Source organism: Lipotes vexillifer, unplaced genomic scaffold (genome assembly GCF_000442215.2).
Source record: "Lipotes vexillifer unplaced genomic scaffold, Lipotes_vexillifer_v1.1 scaffold263, whole genome shotgun sequence".
Taxonomy (NCBI): domain Eukaryota; kingdom Metazoa; phylum Chordata; class Mammalia; order Artiodactyla; family Lipotidae; genus Lipotes; species Lipotes vexillifer.
In genome coordinates this window covers 3,348,413-3,373,638 of record NW_006796752.1, presented here as the reverse complement: position 1 = coordinate 3,373,638, position 25,226 = coordinate 3,348,413, and the positions used below count along the sequence as shown (strand labels likewise).

The 25,226-nt window shown below is 51.9% G+C and overlaps 2 protein-coding genes across 4 annotated transcripts; both read right to left on the bottom strand.

Moving 5' to 3' along the window:
- Positions 1-2,705: 2,705 nt before the first annotated feature.
- ABCF3 (ATP binding cassette subfamily F member 3) lies at positions 2,706-11,014 on the bottom strand. Of its 2 annotated transcripts, none has more exons than XM_007468941.1 (21): positions 10,816-11,014; positions 10,450-10,597; positions 10,230-10,309; positions 9,678-9,724; positions 9,415-9,512; positions 9,191-9,313; positions 8,759-9,025; positions 8,366-8,446; positions 8,218-8,277; positions 8,060-8,116; positions 7,925-7,947; positions 7,759-7,814; positions 7,438-7,638; positions 7,261-7,337; positions 4,933-4,977; positions 4,720-4,852; positions 4,000-4,088; positions 3,804-3,895; positions 3,484-3,616; positions 3,260-3,347; positions 2,706-3,170 (listed from the first exon to the last, which is right to left on the bottom strand). In XM_007468941.1, the coding sequence occupies exons 1-21, from the start codon at positions 10,985-10,987 to the stop codon at positions 3,012-3,014; spliced, it is 2,229 nt and encodes a 742-aa protein (XP_007469003.1). In that variant the 5' UTR covers positions 10,988-11,014; the 3' UTR covers positions 2,706-3,011. The 2 variants fall into 2 exon arrangements, with proteins under 2 accessions (XP_007469003.1, XP_007469004.1); XM_007468942.1 differs by having other exon boundaries at positions 2,707-3,170; positions 10,468-10,597; positions 10,816-10,916.
- A 1,629-nt stretch (positions 11,015-12,643) lies between these two features.
- On the bottom strand, positions 12,644-21,716 carry AP2M1 (adaptor related protein complex 2 subunit mu 1). Of its 2 annotated transcripts, XM_007468939.1 has the most exons (12): positions 21,587-21,716; positions 19,525-19,641; positions 17,406-17,671; positions 16,609-16,691; positions 16,189-16,194; positions 15,862-15,997; positions 15,630-15,771; positions 15,002-15,121; positions 14,761-14,896; positions 14,560-14,657; positions 13,926-14,037; positions 12,644-13,255 (listed from the first exon to the last, which is right to left on the bottom strand). In XM_007468939.1, the coding sequence occupies exons 2-12, from the start codon at positions 19,596-19,598 to the stop codon at positions 13,121-13,123; spliced, it is 1,308 nt and encodes a 435-aa protein (XP_007469001.1). In that variant the 5' UTR covers positions 19,599-19,641; positions 21,587-21,716; the 3' UTR covers positions 12,644-13,120. The 2 variants fall into 2 exon arrangements, with proteins under 2 accessions (XP_007469001.1, XP_007469002.1); XM_007468940.1 differs by lacking the exon at positions 16,189-16,194 and having other exon boundaries at positions 21,587-21,700.
- Positions 21,717-25,226: the final 3,510 nt, after the last annotated feature.

Genomic DNA, 25,226 nt, shown 5'->3' with positions numbered 1-25,226 from the left:
CAATACTCAACTTCTCCCTCTGCTCAATCTGGAGCACCTCCTCCCAGTAAACATACCAATCTCCTCTTCAAGCTGCTTCCCAGGAAACCCAACCTGTGACAGGGACAGAAGATGAAAAGATGAGCAAGCCATGGTCTGGCCTTCAAGGGTATCAAGGCAAAGTGGGAACTACAACACTAATAATGGCAAGCAGCTTACAGTGAGGGACACACAAAGTGCACTGAAGCCCACCTGGAGCGGGGCGGGGTTGAGGGGAGTCCATCACTCCAGGTGGACCCTGTGGGATTTCCCAGACTCCAACATCCAGGCTGCACACCCAGGCTGGTGCCGAGCACTGGTGCGCTGATGTTGACGTTGTTTGGTTTGCATCTGTGGGTGAGCCAGGCCCAGACCTGGAGAGTGGCTCTTAGTAGAATGTTATGTTCTAAATGACGAACTAGACTGGAGCATGGCCAGTGAGGGTAAATAGCCCTTTCTCTGCTCGGCTAAAATTTGCCTGGAAACCAGTGAGAACTTACCTAAATGTTGTCTACATCCAACAAATCTCAAGATGGCAATTCCACATTGAAATAAACAGTTCTCTGACTGGCACCTTCAAGTGCCTTGCAGACTTGTACGGAGGAACCCATGACCCTCTGCACCCCTGCACTCTGCCTCCCACAGGGGACCAGCCAGGTTGCCTGAGAAGGCGCTGGTGAGTGTGGTAAGGCCAGCAGAAGCAGGGACGGCAGGATTTCAATGAAGACCCTGCAGACAGGCCTTTTAACCGGGCCAGCTCCTGACTGGCTTTAAGGCTCCAGTAGAAGAAACAGCTTCCCAATGGCTGGGGTTGGACAGGCTCTCCATAGTGTGGAAAGGGTAGCTTCCCCCACTCTGTGCCAGATTCCTCCCTTCTCTCTGCCCTGTGTTTTCTGGGGTGGACATGGCTGACACTGCCTTCATTTTCTACCCATCAGGACAACCAACTTCTCCCAACTCCCTACCTCTAATCCCCCAAACTTCACCTTACACACTTACTGTAGGGTCTTTCTCAACTGCTGCAATTCATTCATTCCAACTTTCTAAGGCCTGCAGTAGGCCTGTGTTGTCATATATACAGGCTCTTACATAATGGAATCATAAAATTGGGAGCCAGCTTAGAGGCCATAAGAGCCCTTCTCTAGAGAGCGGTGGGGCTGAACAGTCCCAGAGGCCAGGAACTATCAGAAGGCAGCCTGAACTATTAAGATTTTCCTTCTTTTGAGCCCAAACGTGCCTACCTCTGGAGTCATTCAGAAAAAATTTACTACTTTTTCATATGATGGTCCTCCAAATCATAGACTGGTCACAGAGGAATCCATTTGAGTGCTTCTGTAGGTGCCGAGGAGAAGGTGTTCAAAAAGGCCAACTTGCTGTGGCTACCCCACTAATATAGGTGACCCCTTCTACTACCAGTAATAGAGCTGGGATTTGATCACAGATTCAACTCCAGTGCTCTTCACACACAAAGCCACCTCCAAAGAAGCAGATTCTGCCACAGAACCTTCAGCAGCACTTCCAGGGACTCTAAAAGAATTGGGAGAACTCAGACAGGGACCACAAGCTGGTAAGGGGTGAAAGGGCTGAGAGTCTGGCAAACAGGCAGGCACAGACCCTACACCAGCTAGCCCCAACTGGCCCATCTGCAAATCTGAGGTTGGAAGAGAGTGATGGAGCCTGTGAGAAGGCTCTCAGAACTGTGAGGGTGCACATGGCCACAGATGCGCCGGGAAGAACACCTCCTGAGGACTCCTGAGAGGAAAGCTGAGGAGGTAGGAAGATTAGTGACCCTTCTGCTGGCTTCACAGTCCATCAGTGCAGAGCCTTCCTGGCTTTATTCTCCTTTCCCCCTGAACAGGTGTCTCCTCCCTGGCTACCTATACCACCATACCCTCAGTAGCTGGGCTAAGATTCCTTGGTTGAGCTCTGTGACGACAATTCTCCATGAAGCCAACAAGTTCCTCCTGTTGACGCTGGTTTCTCCACTGTCTTTAGGAGCAAAGCAACGTCTCTATTTTAGTGTCTTCTGCACAATTACATATAGCAGCTGCGTACCCAGGAAACAGTATTTATAAGTCACACTACTTCTGTTAAACGACTCCCCTCCCCATTTAAATACTGGTTAATTTGAAACCAAAGGGTCCTCTTTCTTCACCTCAGACCCCATTCTCAATTCCCTACTTCCCAGGCCCCTCCTACGTGGTTAGGGGAAAAATAAAGAACATGAAACCACCCAAGCAAAATGGGGACAAAGACAGTTTCTCAGTTTCTCTTTGGCCCTGAAGGGTCCAGATCAGAGAAGAAGGGTGAGCCTGGGCCAGAGACCACCGGAGAAAGCAGCTGGCAAACCATGTTTGAGGCCAGGTTACAGAATCAGTTTACTCTCTCAAGCAGTGGGGCTGAGACACAACCCAGACCCCTTCAGCTGAGGCTGAGCCCAGGCCAGAGGGAATAGCACCGCAGTGATGTAATATGCCGCCCTTCATCACTAGCTTGGTCCACTGCAAGGCTGACCCCCAGCGGCTTCAATGACATCTCTGCCCGGGGCAACACTGATACTGCCATGGCCTCCTCCACATGACCGACACAAATGCCACAGGAAAATGCCAAATCAGAGAGCCTGCACTCCTTAACCGTGGGCAAACACTGTAGCCCCGCGCCAGGGAGCAGCAGAGGCGAGGCGAGGAAGATGCAGGGAGATTTAATTTACATGTGGCCACTCAGAGCCCAGTCGCAGCTGGGGCAGTGGGGGAGAACCTGAAATCCCAGAGGGCACCCCCACTCCCTTCCTCTTGGAAGACCAGTCCTCAAAGACCCTTAGGTGGGGCTCCCTGGGTTGTGCAAGAGGACGCTCCAATCAAAAGGAGAGATTTAGGAATAAGGCTGTCCCCAAAGTCGGGGTAAGTCCATGGCCGGAGATGGTTGCCTACGTGGTGGCCCAGGGGTCTGAGAGACCAGTCCATGTCCTGGGCACAGTCCTCAGCTTGGTGGCTCTAGAGGAAGCCCTCACGGCGGAACTGTTCCTGGAGAAGAGCTCGGTACTGGTCAAATCCACCCTCGACCCGGGTGACGCCGCCTCCTTCACACACCCACAGCTCTCGGCACACCAGCCGGATGAAGCGTTCATCGTGGGACACCAGAATCACACCACCCTGAAAGACAGGAGACCAGGGAGCACTCAGGGGGCCCCTAAGGGGTGCTGAGGCCTGGGAAGGAGTGGGCAGTGTGAAGGCACACTCACCCTGAAATTGTTGAGAGCGCGGCCCAGAGCCTCAATGGTCTCCATATCCAGGTGGTTTGTGGGTTCGTCCAGAATGTAGAAGTTGGGGCTGGAAGGCAGAACCCAGGAAGGTGGGAAGTTATGGGGCTGGGAGAAAAGGAACTCTGATACGAAGCAAGACAATCATTTTCCATTAGGAAAGAGTAGGAAAGGGGAGGGAAAAGCTCTTGAAAAGGAGGCCTCACCAGGGCATGGTCATCTGAGCAAAGGCCACACGGCTCTTCTGGCCCCCAGACAAGCTGGCAACAGGGCGCACGGCCAGTTCTCCAGAGATGCCATACCGGCCCAGCTGGTGACGGTATTCCTCCTCAGGCCGTCCTGGAACAGGCCCCACCCCATCGTGTGGGTTCTCGGCCCAACTCCCTCCCTTCACATTCCCCCCAGCCCCACCCCCAATGCACATGCCCTCACACCCAGAGTCAGGGGGCTGCTCAGCAACCCCAGGCAGGCCTAGCTGTAGGCGTCAGGCCCGGCCCTCCTTCCCCAACTCAAATCCCTGACGCACCGGGGAACTTGCGCGCCAGCAGTTCCACAGCACTGACATTCAGGTCCAGCTGCTCCACGTGGTGCTGGCTGAAATAGCCAATCTTCAGATTCCTGCAGGCAGACGGAAACGTGGAGAGAGGGCATGGAGGGCAATGGCCATAAAAGAGTGTAGCTACAGCACAGGAGGGTTTGGAGAGCGGCGATGTGGGCCCTACCTGTGAGCATGTCTGATGCCCCGAACAGGTGCCAGATCCCCCATAAGGAGCTTCAACATGGTAGACTTCCCAGCCCCATTTTCCCCAACCTGTAAGAAGTAACAAGAGAATGTAAAGAGCATCCTTGTGCGGGATACAGAAGTGGAGGAGATGAGAATGGGTCTCAGCTAGTCCCAGGGACTCCAACATCTAAAAAAATATTTTTAAGGAACTATAGAAAAAAATGAAGGAAGATGTAAAAGGGACCAATACCTAAGTACCCACTAAGTGCAAGGGAATTAATTCTCCCAATAACCAAGTGAGTTAGACATTATCTCCATTTTAAGGATGAGGAGACTGCTTAGTAACCAAGCTAGGAAATGGCAGAGTTAGGAATCGAAGTCTGACCCTGAAGCCCATGCTCTCTCCTCTATGTTCCACAGTTTGAGGAAACTCAGAGCTGAGACCAGTAAGACAAAGTACTGCTCTAAGTATTTATAAAATACCACATGCCAGGCTCTCCATCTATGCCGCAGAGCGGCCCTGTGAGGCTGGAGGAGGGGCCAGTACAAGTATAGCAAAGTCCTCCCCCGGGAGGAGGGGCCAAGTATAGCAAAGTCCTCAGCCCAGGCGCTGACTCCTACTCCTGGGGACCTTCTCCCCCATGTGGCCAATCCACATCACATACAGGGGTGGGAGAGTCCAGTCCCAGCTCACGAAACAGAGAAACAGCAACCATACCACACAGATGCGGGATTCAAGATCAGCAGAGACGGAGAGACAGCTGAAGATGACATGCTTTGGGTCATAGTAGAAATCCACCTCATCTAGCTGCAGAATTGGTGGTGAGAATTTCTCAAACCCATCGGGGAACCTGCAAGAAGTGGGGGTGAGGAGCACGAGGGCAGCCAGAAACAAGAGCTTCCCCACCTGCCCCTCTGGCCCAGCACTCACTTCATCACTACCTCCAACTCCTTGTCCACGGGTTTCAGCTCCGGTCTGAGGAGAGAGGAGACAGACTAGATTTACAACTTTAAAAAATAAATTTGTTTTTATCACACAAGTAATATACATGCCGGAAAAATAGGATTCTTATTTTGGTAGTTCTTTTGTCCTCCCTGTTAATATACTGTGACGTATGTTTCAAGGTCACAAAATCCTAAATAAGCCTTATGACTCCCCTACCGCCAGCATATCCAGAAATATTGCTTCAAGATTAAACCTCCAATGCTCTCCTGGGTATGTGTCCGAAAAAAATGAAAACACTAATTTGAAAAGATACGTGCACCCCAATGTTCACAGCAGTATTGTTTACAACAGCCAAGATACAGAAGCAACCTAAGTGTCTGCACATCCACAGATGAATGAATACACACAGACACACACATAATGGAAAACGACTCAGCCACAAAAAAAGAATAAAATTTTGCCATCTGTAACAACATGGATGGACTTGAAGAATATTATGCTAAGTGAAATAAGGCAGAGAAAAAAAATACCGTATGATATCACTTATAGGTGGAATCTAAAAAATAAAGCTAGTGAATATAACAAAAAAGAAACAGACTCACAGATATAGAGAACAAACTAGTGGTTACCAGTGGGGAGAGGAAAGGGGTGGATGGGCAAGATTGGGGTAGAGGATTAAGAGATACAAACTACTATGTATAAAATAAATAAGCTACAAGAATATAATACACAACACAGAGAATACCGCTGATATTCTACAATAACTATAAATGAGATGTAACCTTTAAATATTGTGAATCACTATGCTGTACAAGTGAAACTTATATAATACTGCGTATCAACTGTACCTCAATTAAAAAAACCTCCGCGGCTTCCCTGGTGACGCAGTGGTTGAGAATCTGCCTGCCAACGCAGGGCACACGGGTTTGAGCCCTGGTCTGGGAGGATCCCACATGCCGCAGAGCAAGTGAGCCCGTGCGCCACAACTACTGAGCCTGCGCTCCGCAACAAGAGAGGCCACGATAGTGAGAGGCCCACGCACCGCGATGAAGAGTGGCCCCCACTCGCCCCAACTACGGAAAGCCCTCGCACAGAAACGAAGACCCAACACAGCCAAAAATAAATTAAATAAATAAATTTTAAAAACAAACCAAAAAACCCTCCAATGCTCAACACCATTAGTCATTAAGGAAATACAAATCAAGATCACAATGAGATATCACTTCACACCCACTAGGATGGCTAAAATTCGAAAGACAGATAATAAGTGTCGGCAAGAAGGCAGAGAAATTGGAACCCTCATACATTGCTGGTAGGAATGTAAAATGGTGCAGCTGCTTTTAAAAACAGTTTGGAGGGCTTCCCTGGTGGCGCAGTGGTTAAGAATCCGCCTGCCAATGCAGGCGACACAGGTTTGATCCCTGGTCCAGGAAGATCCCATATGCTGTGGAGCAACTAAGCCCATGCGACAACTACTGAGCCTCACAGGCGCTCTAGAGCCTGTGAGCCACAACTACTGAGCCCACATGCCACAACTACTGAAGCCTGTGCACCTAGAGCCCGTGCTCTGCAACGAGAAGCCACCGCAATAAGAAGCCTGCGCACCGCAACGAAGAGTAGCCCCCACTCGCCACAACTAGAGAAAGCCCACATGCAGCAACGAAGACCCAACAGAGCCAAAAATAAATAAATAAATAAATAAATAAAATAAAATAAAATAAAAACAGTTTGGCAGTTCCTCAAAAATTTAAACATAGAATTACCATGTAACCCAGCAATTCCATTCCTAGGTATGTACCCAAGAGAACAGAAAACACATGTCTACACAAAAACTTGTACACAAATGTTCATAGCAGCATTATTCATAAGAGCCAAAAAGGGGAAATAATCCAAATGTCTACAACCTGATGAGTCAACAAACAAAATGTGGACTATCCATACAAAAGAATATTATCTGGTCATAAAGAGGAGTGAAGCACTAATCCATGCCCCGACACAATGAACCTCGAAAACATTATGTTAAGTGCAAAAAGCCAGACACAAAAGATTACATGTACAATTCCATTTATACGAAATGTCCAGAATTAGCAAATATATACAGACAGAAAGTAGACTGATAGTTGCCTAGGTCTGGGGGCAAGATTAACTCTCTAAGAGCAGTAACAGAATACCCTGCCTTCCTGCAGGGGAGGAAATGAAAGTTGGTTTGTAGAAAAGGGGAGATCTAAAATGGGAGGGCAAGGGGTGGCCTACAAAAAGAGGGAAGAAAATAAGAGACATGAGTCAAAGCCTGGTCAGAGACACCGTACTCACAGCTTCTCCAGCATCTTGAGTTTGCTCTGCACTTGAGAGGCTCTGTTGGCGTTGTAGCGAAACCGGTCAATGAAAACCTGCAGGTGGATGAGTTCAGGTACTGTTCAGCTCCCTCAGTCACCACAACTCTAATACCCATGGGATGGGGCAGGTCCCCAGCCCTGCCTGCTCCCACACCTGGATATGCTGGCGATATTGCTGCTGGGCCTCATATTCACGCTGCTGATTGAGCAGCCGCTCCTGCTTGCTCTTGATGAAGGTCTCAAAGTCTCCCCGGTAACCATCCAGCCGCTGGCTGTGCAGGTGGATGATGTCTGTGGCTATGGCATTCAGGAAGTTGCGGTCGTGGGAGACGACCAGGATTGTGGAGGGCCACGTCTGAGGGGGGGGCGGTCACAGGATGGCAGGCCCAGTTTGGGAAGGCAGTCAGCTCCCAGACCCCAACGGTCTTGGAGGCAGACCTTTCCCAGACTTACTCTAGCACCTGTAGGCACTCACCTGCAGGTAATTCTCCAGCCACAGGATGGCCCTTACATCCAGCATGTTTGTGGGTTCTGGAAAAGTGGAGGAGGACACGTTTGGGATAGAAGGGCTAGAGAACTGGGAACTTGGATGATGGCATGCTTTTGCACCCCAAAGTCAGGGTGCCCCATTTCAAACTCACCATCTAACAGCAGCAGATCTGGCCTGTGGAAAAGAAGAACGCAAGGTTTGAGGTTTTAGGCCAGCGACTTGTTGCCACCCACCAAGAGCCAAGCCCATTCTCCACAGTATCCATACACAGGCCCAGGAGACTCACCTAGCAAACAGAGCCCGGGCGAGGGCCAGTCTCATCCTCCAGCCACCTGAGAACTCCCTAAAGAGAGACAGAGCTGCATCACAAGGGCGAGTGTTCACGAGAACAGGCAGAGGCAGAGCCAACCGTGTTCAGAGCCAAGAATGGTAAGGGCCACTCACCGCGTGGGCTGCTGCTGCATTTTGGGGGTAAAGCCAAGCCCAGCAAGAATGACTGATGCTCTAGGAGTGAAGAAATTAAAGAACCTGGTTGGAACAGGTAACAGAAGGGAAAGATGAAATCTGAAGAAAGGAAGGGAATTTTAAATACCTGGCAGGTGCTTTGTCAGCCTCAATCTCCTCCAACTTGGCATAGATTTCTGCCAGCTGTGCAGCTTCTGAGCCCTCGGCCCTAGGAATGGGGGAAGGGCAATCAGCCTGAGTGGGCGCAGTCTACTAGTATATCCTGCACCCCAGGACAGTTGCAAAGCAGGCCACTGGCTGCCTTGTTGCCGGGACAGGAACAGAGCACAGAAAGGACTTGCTCACGGTGGTGAGGGCAATGGGCACTGTGCCAGGAACAAGGGATTTACAGCCCCACAGCGCCAAGTTCTAAGATCTTCTGCCTACTAGGATGGGCACACGGATTGTGGATTGTGCCAGCATGGCAGGCACTCTGTGAAGCACAGCTGCTGCTGGTCAATCCCTCGCCAGGAGCCCTCACCTGCCAGCAGCAATCTGGGTGCTGAGCTCCCGCTCCCGACGCAGGAGATCTTCTCGCACAGTATCACTCTCCAGCACACTCTGCAGGGCAGGGGTGTCGTCTCCAGCAACCTCCTGCTCCACGTGCAGCAGGGAAATGTGGGTTGGAACCCGCAGGCTCCGGGTGGCCAGCATCTTCAGCAGCGTTGTCTTCCCTAGTCCATTCCGACCCACCAGCCCATAGCGGCGGCCCCATGCCAGGTTCACATCTGCTCCAGCCAGCAGTACCCTGCAGAGGTAGCAGAAAGGAGACAAAGGGTACTCTAGAGGTAGTTGCACAGCAAGTTTAACAACAGAAACCTAACTATATTTAGCCCCATTTCACCTCTCCTAATTCTCCTTTAACTGGAAAAAGAAAAATATCACCCCCACTCCCCCACTGCCACTCCCTCACCTATCGCCAAAAGACACATCAAAGTTCTCAATTCGCACATCGTAGGATTTGTTCTTGCCAGATGATTCCAACCGACTCTCCTTTCTGCTGCCTGCCTGGCTGGCTGATGCCTCTTCCAAAACTCTTTTAAAGGGAGAAATGGATGGCTTTTAGCACTCCCAAGCACCCTTCCATCCCAATAGAGACTGCTCTGCTCTCTTCTCAGCCCTTCTCACTAAACTCACAGAGGGCTGCTGGTCTTGAGTGTGTCCTTCTCTGAGCGCTTCTCCTGCTTTGCCTTCAGTCGAGCCTCAGCTTTCTCTAGCTTCTTTGCATTCACTGTCTAAGGGTCCAAACACAACCATTTCATCCTAGGGTGTAGGCTCGGAGACTCAGGAAAAGACAATCAGAAATCCCCCAGAAAGATACTCCAATATTTAGAGACAATCAACTCCCACTCCCCCCATAGATACAGCCCTCTCCTTTTCTTCCTCCTCCCCCTCCTCACCGAGGACTGTTCCCTCTTTAGCAGGCCTGGAAGTTTGGTGCCACAGTCTGTAAGCGATAAGAAAAGCTGTCACCTTCTCCCTAAGGGAAGGGAAACTAACATTTTGAGTAACTAACACAAACTAAACACAGACACATACATTTAAAGGAAAGCCTTACAAATTCTGGAGATAGGTATCCTCCTCCCAACACTTAAAAACAAAACAAAAACTCAATTCACAGATTAAGGATACAGAGACTGGGAGCAGACAGGCAACTCTTACAAGATCATGCAGTTGGTTAGTAAGTCGCAAAATTGGGGAGTGAACCCAAGACTGTCCAGCTGCAAGGCCCATATGCTTCCTACCACACCCAAGAGCTTAGAGAACTCTCCAATCCTAATCCCTTTATTAATGGGCTCATCTGCCCTCTGTAAAGACATCAACTAGTTCCTACAACCTTGTTCTGTGGAACAGAAGTACCAAGAGTTCTGAGCTCCAGGGGGCAGGTGGCTAGGGGGTGGAGGCCAAGAAAAGGACGCAGGGCAGCTAGTTCAATCTTCCCTCACTCTCACCGTAGTTCTCTGTTATCTTTGACAACTGGATGGGGGCGTCTAGTAGCACCTGGCTGTTTCCCTGGGTCTGTGGCTCAGTCCTTGAGGGTAGGGATAGAAAGCAAAGAGTTAGAAGTGTAGGAGAAAGCTCTGTGGCCGTCAGACCTTCCTCCCTCACGTCTCCTCTCCTGACCGTCCGCCCTCCCATCTCCCCCACGAATATCCCTGTCCTGGCACGTACAGGCGCAGAGTGTTGTACATGCGCTGGCACACGGCCCTGATGCCCGCGTCATCCTTGCTGTCCCCGGACACCTCTTGCAACAGTTCCCCCACAGCTTCCACCAGGTCATCCACAGACTCGAAGTCCGCGCTGCCGCTGTGCAAGACGCCTAGGGCGGGCGTGGCAAGACGAGGAAAATACCAGGTAGGGTGGACATACAAGCAGTTTTAATCCCCGTACCGCGGCCCCAGTCCGGGCTCCAGAACCAACTGGCCCTTGGGACAAGAGGTCACGCAGAGGAGAGGCCTAGCAGCGGTCCCCGGCACTAGTACTCCACCCCTGACTACCACTTCGGCATCCCCAGCGCGCTGATTCGGTTCGGCTCACCCGTCACGTAGTCGAAGACCTGTCCGTCAATTTCGGGGAACTCGCTCCGCAGGATTTCAGCGCAAGTCGCCATGTTCCAGTTGGGATCCCGTCCGCGCAGTCGCCGTGAGACCTCGGCCAAGGCCCGCCCCCTGCCCGTCCCCGAAATCTCGCCCTTCCTTCCAAAGCGCATGCGAAAAGGTGACGTAAGAAATGCGCAGAGGGCGCAGAACCCGGTGGGCGGGGTGAACGGAGCTGGAGGAACGGTGCGCAAGCGCGGCTCAGAGTCTACGCTGAGCCACACTCTCTGCGCTTGCGCAACCCTTTCCACTAAAAAATTAGACACACGTGCGGTGCTCGCTGCCTTCTGGAGGTGGAGATCCTGCCGGCGGCGGGGGCGGGGCGCAGGGAAGCTCGCCGTTTATCTGTGAACCTCCCAAGAAGGGCGGTTGATAAAGCACTTCGGCCTTGCTAGATTCTGTAGGCTCACTTGAGGCGCGTCAGCCGCTGCGCGCCTGTCCGGGTCCATTTTGGAGCTCGCCGAGAGCTTTGCTGACTCAACGCTGGTCCCTGAGCTCTTAGAAGCCCCTGGCGCCGTTCTGTGCAGCCGCGCGTTTTGTTCCGGTTCTCTGGCCCTACGGGCTGCTTGTCTTGGTCAGGTAGCCAGCCCGCCCGCGACCTGCACTCAGTCCTCTCACACTTGACAGCTCCGCTGACTTCAGCGAATTACGTCCTCCCACCACCCCCGGGGCACTGCCTCACTGACCGCCACGGGGTAAGAAAACCAGATCGACAAGGTCTGTGTAAATGCACTATTTATTCCCTACCTACACCCAAAGCAAAGAGACTTCTTCGTACCCTGATGATGCTACTGCTTAACATTTAATGTGAATATTCTTCCAACTGGGCTCTAAAATTGTCACCTAAAGTCACAACGTTATCCATCCTTTTGGCATTGTGAGGAATCAATCCTGTTATTTCCATTTTATGTGAAACACAGGGAAAGTAATTCTGACGGGGAAACTACAGAACTATTTGGTTTCTTAAGGGAGAACCTGTGATTTTTAAGATTTAAGAAGCATTCACCAATCACAATGGACCTTGTTTGGATCCAGATGTAAATTGTGAAAATTTTTGTAGGACACTTGGATTAAGCACGAACACAGATTGGATGTGATATTAAGGAGATGACAAGTTAAACCACCATGATGCGACAAGAGGGTTCATTATATATTTTCTCTTAGAAGATGTTTTAGGTTTAAAAATGTTGAGACCAAGCAAGGGAAAACCAGTGATGGCAAATCTTTATCTGCTCCAACACATCAGCAGAATATGAAGCACTCCCCTCACGGACTTGCTCACCACACAATTCTATGGAGAGGGGGAGGCACAGAGGGAGGAATTTTCTAAGAGGCCTGGGAAGAGTCATTTTTCCTTTTTACAACCCACCCACTGAGGTCTGTGAAGCCTGAGTAACTGCCAGGAGGATGGAATTAAGAGGTCAGTTTCTAAGGATGGCTGGAAAGACCAAATGTAAACCTTGCTTAATCTCTGCTAATTAGAAAAATACCTGCCTAAAGCTGAGAATGATTTTAAGGAAAGAATCTCTACCCTCAGGGAACCGGGGCCAGGTGGGGCTGCTTGTCCTTGAGGCTATTTTCTCAGAGATGGGAGACCTGGGGCTAACACCTGTCAGGGGCTTAGATGGCCCTGAGGGACGTTAAAGATTGAGACAAAAGAGAGTTTGGAATAAAAAATTCTACTCCTGGCAGGCCAAGTAAGAAAGGGGAGGACAGTCCCACCAGACCCCCTCCCCATGTACCTTCCACTTCAACATTTAGCCAGCAACTCCATTCTACAGAGTTTATTAGGTTTATAACTGGACAAAGTCACACGTTGTACAAAATGAAGCTCACACTATCCCAAAGCAGAGTAGGAATCGAGGGCTGGGGATCTGTTACTGGCCTTTGGGGGAGCTCTGAGGTGAGGGGCAGCCGACCCTCCCACTCCAGAGAGCTGTGGCCACAGGGGAGGGGAGATGGGGCCCACCTGGCTTTGGTCGCAGAACTCAGAGCCTGGCATGGGGCTGGGGCTGGGGCAGGCAGATGGATGGAGGAGCAGGAACCTCAGAAACCACCCTGCCCAGGGAGCCCAGGGACTGCTCCAACAGTCCCGCTCACAACGTGGTTGGTCCAGACCTAGACGAAGGGGCTGGTGCAAAGGGAAGGCAGCAAAGCAGGAGGGAGACACTGACGTGTAGTGACCAAGGGCACCCAGACCCGTGGAAGAGGGTGGGTGGGGAGGTGGGCTAGCTGCCACTAGGCAGCTAGCAGCGGGTCTCATAAATGCCGCTGCGGCCAATGTAGCGCACCCATTTGATGACGTCGTGGTCGCTGTAGTTCAGCTTCGGTTCAAACACCTTCAAGTAGCGCACTTTGAGACCAGAAGGCGCGAATGGCACCTGGGCAAGGGACAGCTCCAGTTAGGAATGTGACCTTCCTTTCACTGCCGCTCTCCTCCGGGAAGTTCCATAGCCTTGCCCTACCTCATCTCTCTACTACAGGTGTCTGAATGATTGGGACCCTGAAAGAAGCTGAAGGAAGCTGGGGTGGTGAGGGGTCCTCTAAGAGGTTACTAAGGAAGAAAGCATATCCAGGAGTAACTAGCAATCATTTGGGTTTGAAGTCAGGCCCTGCCTGTGATGACTTGAATCAATTCCTTTAATGAGCAGGTGGCAGCAACCAAAGACCTGCCTTAGAACATGCTTATCCTGCTCAATATTAGGCACTTAAACAATAAGGTGGAAAAAATTTCATGTCTAACGTGCACAAAGTCAGCCCATTTTCCTGTCTGTAAACTTTGTGTCTTACCTGACATTCAAGCTATTTCAGTTTTCCCTAAGAATTGTTTTATGACAAGCCAAAGGAAGTCAAGGATTTTTGTCGGTGTGAAGAGCAATTTCTAGTAGGAGGCATGAGGCGGGAAGGAATGGGTCTGTGAATTGAAATCACTTCTCTCTGGGCCTCAGTTTCCTCGTCTGCAAGGTGGTAGGTGCAGAGGTTGATCTGAATGATCTCTAAAGTCTTTCCTAGCACACCCTGCCGTGGCTCTAGGCCCCTTCTCTGCCATACCTCAAAGTTCATTGAAATGGGGGGTCGAGCCCATTTCTTCTTGTCGTTGGTGGGCAGAAGCTCAATCTCAGCGCTGATCTGCGATTCCTTCATGCCTGCCATGCGCTTGATCCTGGGAACACAGGGGCCCTGGTAGCCTAGAGGAGCTTCAAGGGGGGTTGCCCCTTTGGGGAGGTTGCGGGGTGGCAGGGAAGAGAACCCAGGAGCTTGTGGGAGGTGCTGGGGCAAGGAAATGTGGTGAGGACTCTGATAACCTCTTGCTATGAAACCTTGGGTCTGTTATTCCTTTAGCACTGTGGGCTGCACGCAGTTTCTGCTTAGATACATGGCCATGCTATCCCTTGCTCTCTACTTCACAGGGGTATTGCAAGGGCAAATAGGGAAATGTTAAAGAATCTTGATAAATAAATGCATGCGTGCATGCACCCCAGTGCAGGCATGTGCACACTTACACAGAGGTATACGGGGTGAGAACACAAGCAAAGGCTCCTGGAGAAGCAGTCACCCCCGTCCCCCCCCACCCCCCACACACATTCACTCACTCACTCACTCACAGGACAAAAGGTGAAACTTAACAAGAGGGTACACCAAGGCATCTTGAGCCCTGCTGTGGCCTCATGAAGGAAAGACTCACTTCCACACGATGGCGTTCTCGCTGGCCTTGTACTTGGCCTTCCCCTTCATGCAGATCACCTGCACCCCACTGGTGTTCAGTGGGGTTGGGATCCTCACCTAGAAGTGACACACCTGTCAGGGAGCTCTGCCAAACCCTGACATCAGCTCCCTTTATTCCTGGAGACAAGTGCTTCCTCCTCCCCAAGTCCCTTATCCTCACCTCAATCTTCTGAGCCAGTAGTGAGGGCTTGAAGTTGGACTTAATGACCACCTTGACCTCCAGCTTGGTGCGTCCCACTTCCCGAACTAGCGGGATCACTCGGAAAGGAAGGATGATGTCCTTGGTGGTGCGATACCTTTAGGGGTGTGAGACCTTCAGGTTGGCACAGCAGAGCCTCTTCTCCTCCCTCTCCCCCCATCTCTGCCAACAGCAACCCCTGCTCCTCACACCCCAATGGCACCTCATGAGCTCAAATTCTCCATCTGGTGGGATGAAGCTGATGCTGCGCTCCGAGTCAAACTTGCTGAGTCGCACACACTGGTGGAAGGTACAGTCGTCAATGGCAATTGATTGCTTCCCGCTGCAAGCAGGGACAGAAGGTCTCCTCATTGGTACAAGAGACTAGCATGAGAGAGTCGGGCTGGGAGATTAGCCCACCCCCAAAGGCTGCCAGAGCCTGGACAGGCGTGCACTATAATCTATGGAAAGCTGTCAGAATGCAGCTTTCTGACTTGCGGGTCCCTGTCCCAGAGTTATGGATGAGTGGGAGCTTTGCAAACTCATCATCTTTTGAGAGCTCTGCTGCTTGGAACCCAAAAGTTTCAGGCACACTGGGCAGGGGCCCTCAGTATGTACAGAAGAATCTTGGTCCTTGGGATCAAACAAAGGGGCTTACTCTGAGTAGGATGAGGACAATCCCCTCATCTCTCTTAACACAGATACCAAGAGCAACCAAGCCAAGCACACCCTTAGGAAAAGGGAGTTTGCATTACTGCAAAAATGAAATCCAGAAGGAACTTGTGATTCACCAGGCTCTGCTCAGCCCTCCAAGGTCCACCCTCTCCCACCAGCTCCCCTGCCTCAGGCACCTCTTGCTTGTTTCATCAGCTGTGCCTTTGCCCTGCTTCTCAATGACAATCTTGTCATTCATCCCAAACTTGCACTCGGGCATGCCACTCAGGTAGCTCTTCATCACCACCCGGCCTGACACATGGGCGCTCAGCACCTGCCCTGGTGATGGACAGATAAACAGGAGCAGCTGAGTCAGGACCAATATCCTGCCCTGGCCCCCATCCCGCTTCATCAGGAGAGGGCCCTCACCCTGTGGGGACATGAGGAGGTTCACACTCTCCAGCACATCCAGGAAGAGCTCGTTCCGGCGATACTTGATGCCCTCCCGCCGCCAGCCAATCTGCCCGGTCACCTGGCTGGTGATCTGAGACTGCTCTTCTTTTGTCTACATGGGGAATAGAGACAAACAGCAAGGCCTCACTCCTCTCCCCCTTCAATCCACTTGTCTCCATCCCCACTCCACCCTCATCCCCTCTCCCTTCTAGTTTCCACCCTGTGACCCATCTTCTCCCATGGGGCAGCGCCTGGAGAAAACTGAGCAAAGCTGCAAGGGTGGAAGCTGAGGGAACCGCTTACCTGATGCTGGAGAACACAGGGCCAACATGGTGCCCACAGGAAGCAGCAGAGGAGCGCAGATGGGAAGAGGCAGGCAGAAAAGAAGGAGAAGGCCATGAGGCCTGGATCCTAGAAGAGGGTCCAAGCTCTCTCCTCCTGAGGAATACCAAGCCTCCAGAGCAGTCCACACCCACCCTTCCCGCAGTGTAGAAGGAAACTGCTTGAGCTGTATCCCCAGTAACAGAGATGCTGAGTTGGCAAGCTCCAGGGGTGGGAGAGGGCTACACAGAGCAAAAGAGGCCTGCGGTCATGGCAGAAGGCTCAGGCCAGCACTTCCTGTCAGGGGCAGGCTCATGAGTCAGCTCAGACAACGCTTGGGGGCCAGCGGGGATGAAGGGAGGTTGGGCTCCACCCTGACTACAGCCTGTACGATTTGAGTACCTGGCTCTTGATGCCCTGCTGGGTGATGAAGGTTTTCAGCGCGCCTGTCTCTGAGTTCTGTGGGTAGCCAAAATCTAGGATCTCTGCAAAAGGAAGGGAGCCATCAGCTCCTAGAAAAAGCGAAAGGCTCCTTTGATCCAGTCCCTCCCCTGGCCTGGATATATCTGGCCAGCATAGCTCCAAAAGACATTTAGGCATCATCTGCAGCAAAGTTTTAGCATTTACTCTAGGATTTGTGCTTTATAAGAAAACAATGAAAATATCACGTGTTTTTCAAATAGAAAAAATCAGCAGAAGAGTTGCATGGCCAGTGGGTGAGAGGTCAAGAAGCCCTTAGCCCTTAAAAGACAGAGATGTTGGGAAGATGAAAGGACTCTGTTCACTTAAATCATACCCTACAGAGGAAGAGAGTTAACAACACACCCGGAGGGGCCTATATCGTCTCACCCTTGTCCAGGCTCTGAGGCAGCTGTTGCGATGGAAAGCTGGGAGGAGAGTCAGTGTGGTAAGGCCCAAACCACAAAGATAAGAGGATGAAATGTGCTTAACTGAACTGCAGGAGGACCAGCCACCAAAGACCTTTTGGTCTTCCCCTACCTCATTCGCTAGCCTATTTTTGTATTCACTTCAGATCAGCCTTTAGTTCTGGATTTGGACTGTCCTCCTCAGAGCTCAAAATACCAGATAGTCGGGAAAGGAAGTTCAGAGGGCACTGGAGCCTCAGACCTGCTCCCACCTCCAGGCCAGGCCCCAGCAGGTGCATCCCCACCCTAGACCCACTGCCCCGCCAGCCTCACCATCCAGCAGCTCATATATGAGCACAAAATTGTTCTTGATGTTCTCTTCGCTGATCTTGCCAAAGTAGGCAGCCATTACGTCACACATCTTATAGAGGAATTCGAAGACCATGGCAGCATTGACATTCTGCTTGGTGACAGCTGCCAGCCAGATGTTGGACCGCTTAACATGGAAGAAACTGGTGCGAGCAATGTTGGTGACGGGGCTGCGCACCTGCTGCCGGGCATGGATAACATTGACCCGAAAGGCGTCCACTGCGTTCCTCCTGAGAGAAAAGGGTGCACAGAGGCTGCTCAGTACATGGGCAAACCTCACTCTGCAGGGATCAACCACAGCTAACAAACAGCCACCCCGCTCTCTGCTGAACTCTGACACGCACTCTAAAGCCAATGCCTAAACCGTTGGGGTGGTTCCCTAGGGCTCCTCCCAGTGGGGGCACGGGGTGGGGGGGCGCGGCGGGGAGGGCCAGTGTTAGGCTGATATCTGAAGGCCACGAGAGACAGGGAAGTCAAGTGGCAATGACAGGACAGCAGATATAACCACAATAAAGTGAGGTCCATCAGGTTTAGAGAAGTATTTTCCTGACTTCCAGGCCTGGCCCCAGTTTTCCTGCTGCCACCTCTGTAGCTTCTCAGTAAGCTCCAGGCCCAGATGAGAAAGAGACACTGCTGCTTCTCCAGTCTTTCCACTAGTGATCCCACCAGTGGGGAAGGCTGGCTCCTCCGGAAATTAGACAAAGCCAGCATGACTTCAGAGAAGGCTCTAATCTACTGAGGGAAAAGCCGAGGGGCCATGAAGCTGGGCCACCCCATTCTTGTCCAGGATCCAATTCCAGGGCAAGTTCAGGGATGAAAAAGGATGAACAAAACAACGATGTGGGGACTAGGGTGGGGGGGCAGGATCCCCCACCCACCTGTGCCTGGGCAGCAGCTTAACAGGCCGCTTACCTATTGCTATGGCAGCCAATGAGATGGGATGAGAGAAATGATGCCAGCAAGAAGAGGAGAGTGACAGCAACGAGAGAGAGGATTAGACACCAACACACTGGGGTGGGCAGCACACACCATGAGGTGGAAGCAGACGGGCACCAGGCAAGGGGTAGAGAGCACAGCAAGGCATGCAAGATGGTGTATGCCCTGGCCTTGGCTTAACCAGGCCCATCCAGGGTGCGAGTGGGGTGTGGGTGGGTATATGCAAGCCAGGCACTGCCACAACTCTAGCCCATGCCCCACCACCAGCCAGCGGACAAACAGCCACAAAGACCAGGCTAGCCCATTAGCCAAGAAACAGGGAGCCACTGCAGCAGGCCCATCTCTGACTGTCTATTCTAAGCAATTCCAGGAAGAAAAACAGGGCAGCATGAACGAAAGGAGCCTAATCTCGTTAGAGCCACTGAGGCTGGGGTAAGTCCCCTCTGTCAGGGAACAGTAGTGGCATGCAGGGTGGGGTAGAATGAGAAGTGAGGCTGTGCTTCCTTATAGAGGTCTGAGGCACACAGGACAAGGAACTGTTCCCAGGCTACTCTGATAGGCCAGAAAGGCAGCACAGCCTCCCTGCTCATCCCTCAGTGACCCGGAGAGTGTCTCAGGCTTGCTCACCACCTCTCCTCTGGGAGTGACCCAGAGGAACTGAAAACAGCTGAGTCAGCAGCCTGACTCCTGAGAAAGGGAGAGGCTTTCAAGAGTCCAGTGAAGACTCTCACCATGAGAAGGGCTTGTGAGAGCAAGACTTTGGTGGATTAGTACCACCAGCCTGACCACTGACTCCACCCGCTGGAGACAGATCTCCCTTCTCCTCAAAGGAGGGATCAATCTGCCCAGCCAAAAGCACTCAGCTCCAGCAACCAGGTCTGTCACTGCAGCAAACAGGAGGCAGGAAGGGCAGGAGTTCCTAAGACTGTGGGGGGGGGCCTGCCTTTTCACAGGTCCCACCAAGCAGCCAGCAACTGCTGCCTGGCCAATACCACCAGACCTAACGGGAACCAGGCTGTATTAGCTGAGCTTCCAGGATGAAGCAAGGGGTGGGGGCGGTCCCAATCAAGCCTCTGGGAGAAAGAGACCTGGTCCTGCATGCTGGGGAGGTGGGTGGGGGCACAGCTGGCTCAGCCAGGGGACTCACCCGATGTCATCTCGGTAGACTCGGGAGATGAGCACCTCCCCCTTGTGATTATAGATGAATAAGCCTCCAATCATGGCGGCAGCTCAGTCTCCGCGGCCCATCGCTCTGAGAACAGACCTAGGATGAGGGGGGTCAGGGTAAGGGAAGGTCTCAGAACCCCTGCCAATGTCCCCTATGGGGCTGTGAGGTCACTGGCTGGACTTTTTTTCTGACTTGATCCTCCAGCAAGTGACCCTGCAGCCCTCCCAGGCATGCCCCTCCTCTTAGCCAGGCTCCAGTTCCTGTTTATCCCATACTGGAAGGGAGAAAAGGGAGAGGGACTGAGGCCCAGGATTCTAAGGCCATTTTGACCCCCCCGCCCCTTTTCTGGGGCTGAGCCCAGAGTAGCCCCTCCCCCATTTCACAGTGCTGAGCTCAGCAAGGCCCCTTCCTGTGCAGACTCTCACTCAGGCTCTAGCTGGTGAGTCACTGTGAAGGCCTGCCTGTGGCTGCAGGAATGGTGGTAGGAATTACTCCAGTTGGTTCAGGCCTGGGGCTCCCAGGCAAAGCTTTGGGAGCGCCCAGTCCCCCAGGCTCCACTACCCTTCTGAGAAGGCACCAGGGCCCGAACCTCCAGCTCTCTTCTCTAATTCACAGAAGTCTAAACATTCCAGGAAAGGGCGTGCAGGGTGTGGGGAGGAAGAGAGAAGGGAGGCCTTAGGCCCTGACATGGACCCAGGAGTGTGGCTCCAACCACTCCCAGGCAGTCAGATAAACAGGCAAAAGATCAGAGTAGAAAGGCCCCAGCTCTGACAGACTACACTTCAGTGACCCAAGCTGCTTATTAGTTATTTTTGACCACCTCTCTTTTAAAAAGAGAGGCTCCCTCTCAGCTCCCAAGTGCAATGAAAATACAGGGGTGTGGGGGAATGGGGTGGGTGCAGGTTCATAAAAATCAAGAGATCCTTCCAGCTGAAATTCTGTGATTCCAGACCCACAGCATAATTCGCTTCTGACCCGAGTGCCTATAAACGAGGGGCAGAATCCCTAAATTATCCAAATTATTTGGGTCAAACTAATTTAGACTGTTTGCAGTGAGAAAAAGGGTTAATTTAGTTCTAGATTTCCTGGATTAGCCCTGGTGTTAATTTCACAGGGGGCAGTTTAGCAGAGTTTTCTAAACTGGAAAATAAAGCCTATTACTGTGGCAGTCAAGGTCTCCCAGACTGCGTGAGAAGTCTCTCAAGGTGGTGGACACATCCCATTCCTCAGTCCCAAAGAGACTGGGAGAGGAAGCGCAAAATGGAGGTAGAGCCCTGGGCAAAGAACCAAGTTCACAGGTATCAAATGGTAGGGAGCTCAGGGCATCAGAGAAGCAGAGGTGGGGCCCAGGAAAGGAATGGCATATTTAGTTAAGGGACTGACTGGCAGCAACAGCCAGGAAGTATACTCAGGTGAGCCCACAGCGGCAACAGGTATGGTGGGGGCACCTGGAGAAGAGAGTTTCCAGTATGTCAAAAGTCAAGGCTTTAAAGAGGAAAAAACGGCAGGGAGAGACTAGTAGCGGTGAATAAGGGAAAGCTGGGTAGACGTAGCTTGCTGTGGCTGTGGCGTGCAGGTGTAGAAGCAGGCGGGGGTGGTGGGCTTTTCGCCCTGGGGAGGAGGACGTCGCGGGTAAAGATGGTTCCAGGGAGTGCGGGGGCTGTCACTCAACTGCGAGGAGGGGTGCCGCAGGGTGGGAAGCTTGTCCTTGCGCCGAGAGGAGGAGGCACCGCGGGGTAGGGGCTTGTCACGATCCTAGGGAGGGGGCCGTCGCGGGGCATCCCTGCTCTGGGAGGATTCCAGTGGGGTCCCCTTCTCACGGGAAGCTCCGGGCGGGTCAGGTGGAGGGCACCGCTCAGCGCCCGTCCTGCAACCTCGCCCGGGGCGCCCCCGCCCCGCCGTCAGCTCCCTCCCGGATCTGAAGGCTGAGGCCACTCCCGGGTATGGACTGCTTTCCGCGTAGCGCAATGCAGGGAAGAGCAAAGCTGGGCAGCCAGGCAGGCGTCTTCCTTCACCCCGTACGGCTAGATCCCTAACTCACCTGGTGTCCGCAGGCCCCTGCTCAGCCAGCCTGGCCACTCTCCGGATCCCAAGATGTCCGCCCGCCCCCTGCTCGCCTGCCTGCTGCCTCGGCTTTCACTGCAGTGCCGCGGCCCCGCCCCGGCCTCTGCTGCGCGTGCGCATTCGCCGAGGCCGCAGACTACAAATCCCGTCAGGCCTCTCGGCCTGCCCGCTTACAATTACAAGCCCCCTAAGTTTGGCAAAACTACAACTACCGAGGCCTTTGAGAACCTTCGAAGGAGGGGGTAGGCGTGCCTTGGGGGAGGGGTAGGAGTGGCCTTATTCAGCCCTACCCGAAATACACAATCCAGAACACGCTGCTACACTCCTCACTTCATTTTCCCCATTGAGCATTCTGGGAATTGTAGTTTCTGCAATCCCTCCTGTTCCTATTTCAGGGTTTCCGAGAGCCTCAGAGGATTAGTGCTGGCTGTTGAGGCCCGGCTGTTAAGCCTTGAATTGCTGTAGGCCTTTTCAGTCTCCAGAGTCCGAGGACTGGTTGTCCTCACTTTATACACACACACACACACACGACTTGGCAGTAGAAGAGTTTGTACTGAGTTTACTGCCTTATAACACCACCTCTGATTTTCCCAAGCTTTTTTGCATGATATATTTGTTCTAGACATGAGCCTTTTCCCAGGGATCAAGACCCAAGGTAGGGGACAGGGTGTGAGGCGGCAAATATTTGGAAGAAACTAGCTAAAGCTTTTCAAAAATATGTCTGTGTTCTACCTCAGCTATACCTATGTGACTGTGAGCTCCTCAAGGCCAGGAGGACCTGTGCGCCTTCTAGTGACAGGCATATATATATTGCTTAAAAAACCGTTGGCAAGTTGAATTTAATTGGACATGGGATTTGAAATCCCTTCTCTGATGGACAGTTAATCTTCACATCCAAGCTGAGAAGAAGAGACAGAGCCAATCCTGGCACATGAAAGGCCTTCCTGGCTCTTGCAGGACCTGAAGAACATCTGTTGGCTCTTCTCTTTCTGTAGGAAAAGATACCCTGCTGCCTTCCCTAGACAGGGCTGAGCCCATCGTGAGAGGAACAAAGGGCACCAAATGGTAAACCTAGTCTCAAACCTTACTGTTCCTAGCATCCTCCTGCTAAAAGCCAGAATATGGCAGGATGATCTGACTTCCTACAAATCGGGGTCACAGCTTTAAGCCATTAAATGACTGAATACAGGCACTTCTAATTCTTGAATCAGCACTCAAGGTTTACTTCTACCTTTCCAAAAGCTTCGTCCTCAGTACATATCCTAAACCCCTACCAATTTAGAATAAATAATAATAGTAATAATAACAATAGCTACCATTTATTGAGCACCTATTCTATTGTGTGCCAGGCACTGTGCTAGGCACTTTTCGTACAATATCTAACTTAAATCCTCACAACAACCCTGTGAGGTAGGTATTATTATCATCATTTTACATATGAGGAAACTGAGGCTCAGAGAGACTGAATAACTCTCTTATCACGCAACCAAAAAGTAGTAGAGCTGGGATTCAAACCCAGAATAACCTGACTCCAAATCCCATGCTCCTGTGAACTAGAGTAGAGGCAGAGGGGAGGGGAAGGGCCAAATTCAAGAAAGATTGTTGGAGTGGAATGGATATGATATACTGACTAGTAAAATATGGGAAGGAATTTAAGCCCATAAATGTTTCTAGCTGGAGAGCCTATGAAGAGTGTGATGAAGGTAAACAGGACTGGAATTCAGAATGAACACACTTCGGGGTGGGGGGAAGGAAATGAGTTGAGTCCACGTGGACACATCCATGGACAGGTCCAGTGGGTGATAAAAATATAGATCTAAAGATAAAGGGAAGTTAGGGCTGGAGATACATATTTGGGAATCACCAGCATATTAATGGCAATTGAGGATGTCAGGATGGATGATACCGTTTCGGGAGTAAATACAGAGGAAAGAGAAGTGGAACAGAGATAAAATACAGGGACCCTGAAGGCATGAGCAATAGTGGAGGAATCCTCAAGAGAGTCAGAGACGGAAGAATCAGAGGAGGAAGAGAAGTACAGGAGGCAGCCCTATAGTGGTGGCTAGAGGAAACCATGTTCTGGGTTGGGAGCAAACCTAGAGCTCCCAGAAGAAAGGCAAGACTGAGTCACACTTCTAATAGCCCTCATGCACCCCAAATCCCAGGGAATATTTGTTAAATGAATGAATGCCAAAATACCCCTACCCTGGATTGCTCCAAGACCTGGAGCTTAGGACTTCATCTTACGCTTGACATCCCAGATCTAAAAATATGGAAGCCTAGGTGAGCCAGAATTTATAGAAGAGGCTCACAGAGAAAGTTGTGATTTGCTTAAATGGGAGAATAAGGTAAAAACTAAAACTTGGCACTGTCTGGAAGTCCCAGAAGTCTCCCTGCCTAACCTTGCTCTGGGTTATCATGGTGATGGTGAAAACACAGGAGGGTGTGTGGGGCGCGGGGCAGGGTGAGAACAGCCTGTCAGTTGCCCGGGGGGTCCTGCGCTGAGCCCAACCGGAGACCCAGATTATGGGCTTTAACCAGATAGAAATATTATGGGGACATGTGTGGGAGGTTTGAGGGCTATGAAGAAAGGGAGAGAGAAATCAGGGGACCAGCCCCATGACCTAGGAGCGGACTGGGAGAGAGGGTCCAGCCCTCTGGTCAGGGACCAGCCCTGAGGCTTAAGTGAACTTGCATAGGCACGTGTGTGTTGGGGCAGGGGGTGGGGGAGGTGTGTGTGAGAAAGAGGGAGAGAGGGAAAGAGAGAGAGAGAGTCTCTCACACATGGGCAAGAGGCTGGGTGCTCCTCAGAAGCCTAGTGACTCGACGGGTTAAAGTGTGGGTATGGGGGCTGAAATATCCTTGGGAAGCCCTGAGAGGCTGCTGAAGCAGGGCTCCTGGTCTCCTCGGAGGCTGGGCCTCCCCTCGCTGGGGGCTCACAGAAAGTCAAACAGCCCGAAATTCTTGGCTGCTCCAGGCCCAGGAAAAATTGGGGGAGGAAAAAAGAAAAGAAATGTTTCAGGCCCCGAGGTGAGATGAGCCTGCTGGTTAGTAGGGTTAGGGTCTGAAGGAACCAGCACACCGGGCAGGCATGGGGCAGCGGTGGGGCTGGGTATTGAGCACAGATGCTCCCTGGAATCCACTAGCAGCTCAGGCAACTGAGGGGGCCCGCTGGGCTTCTGCTAAGGTTGAGCACAGGTGGAGTTAGTCTGGATGGTTACTGGAGGTGACTACAGCTCTAGGGTGCGGGGCTGAGGCAGTAGCAAGGGCAGTTAGGAGGAGGGGCAGAGGAAGCAAGTCTTTTTTTTTTTTTTTTTTGGTATCTGTATTAAGGGGAAAAGCCAAGAAATCGGTGCGCATGCTTGAGGGGATGGGTTAATAGAGGGATGATGCAGCTGAATGAATGGTGAAAAAGAACTGAGGGAGGGAAAGTGGGGATGAGGGGTATGCAGGCCCTCAAGGGCACCACTGGGTCAGCTCCTGAAGTGTGTGTGGTGGTGATGGAGGGTGGTAAGGAGCAGCATCAGCAGTTCGGGTCCCAGGGACACGAAGGATCCCGGGAAGTCCTGTGCAGCGGTTAGTGGGCAGAGAAACAAGCTGGGGCTGGTGGCAGGTTA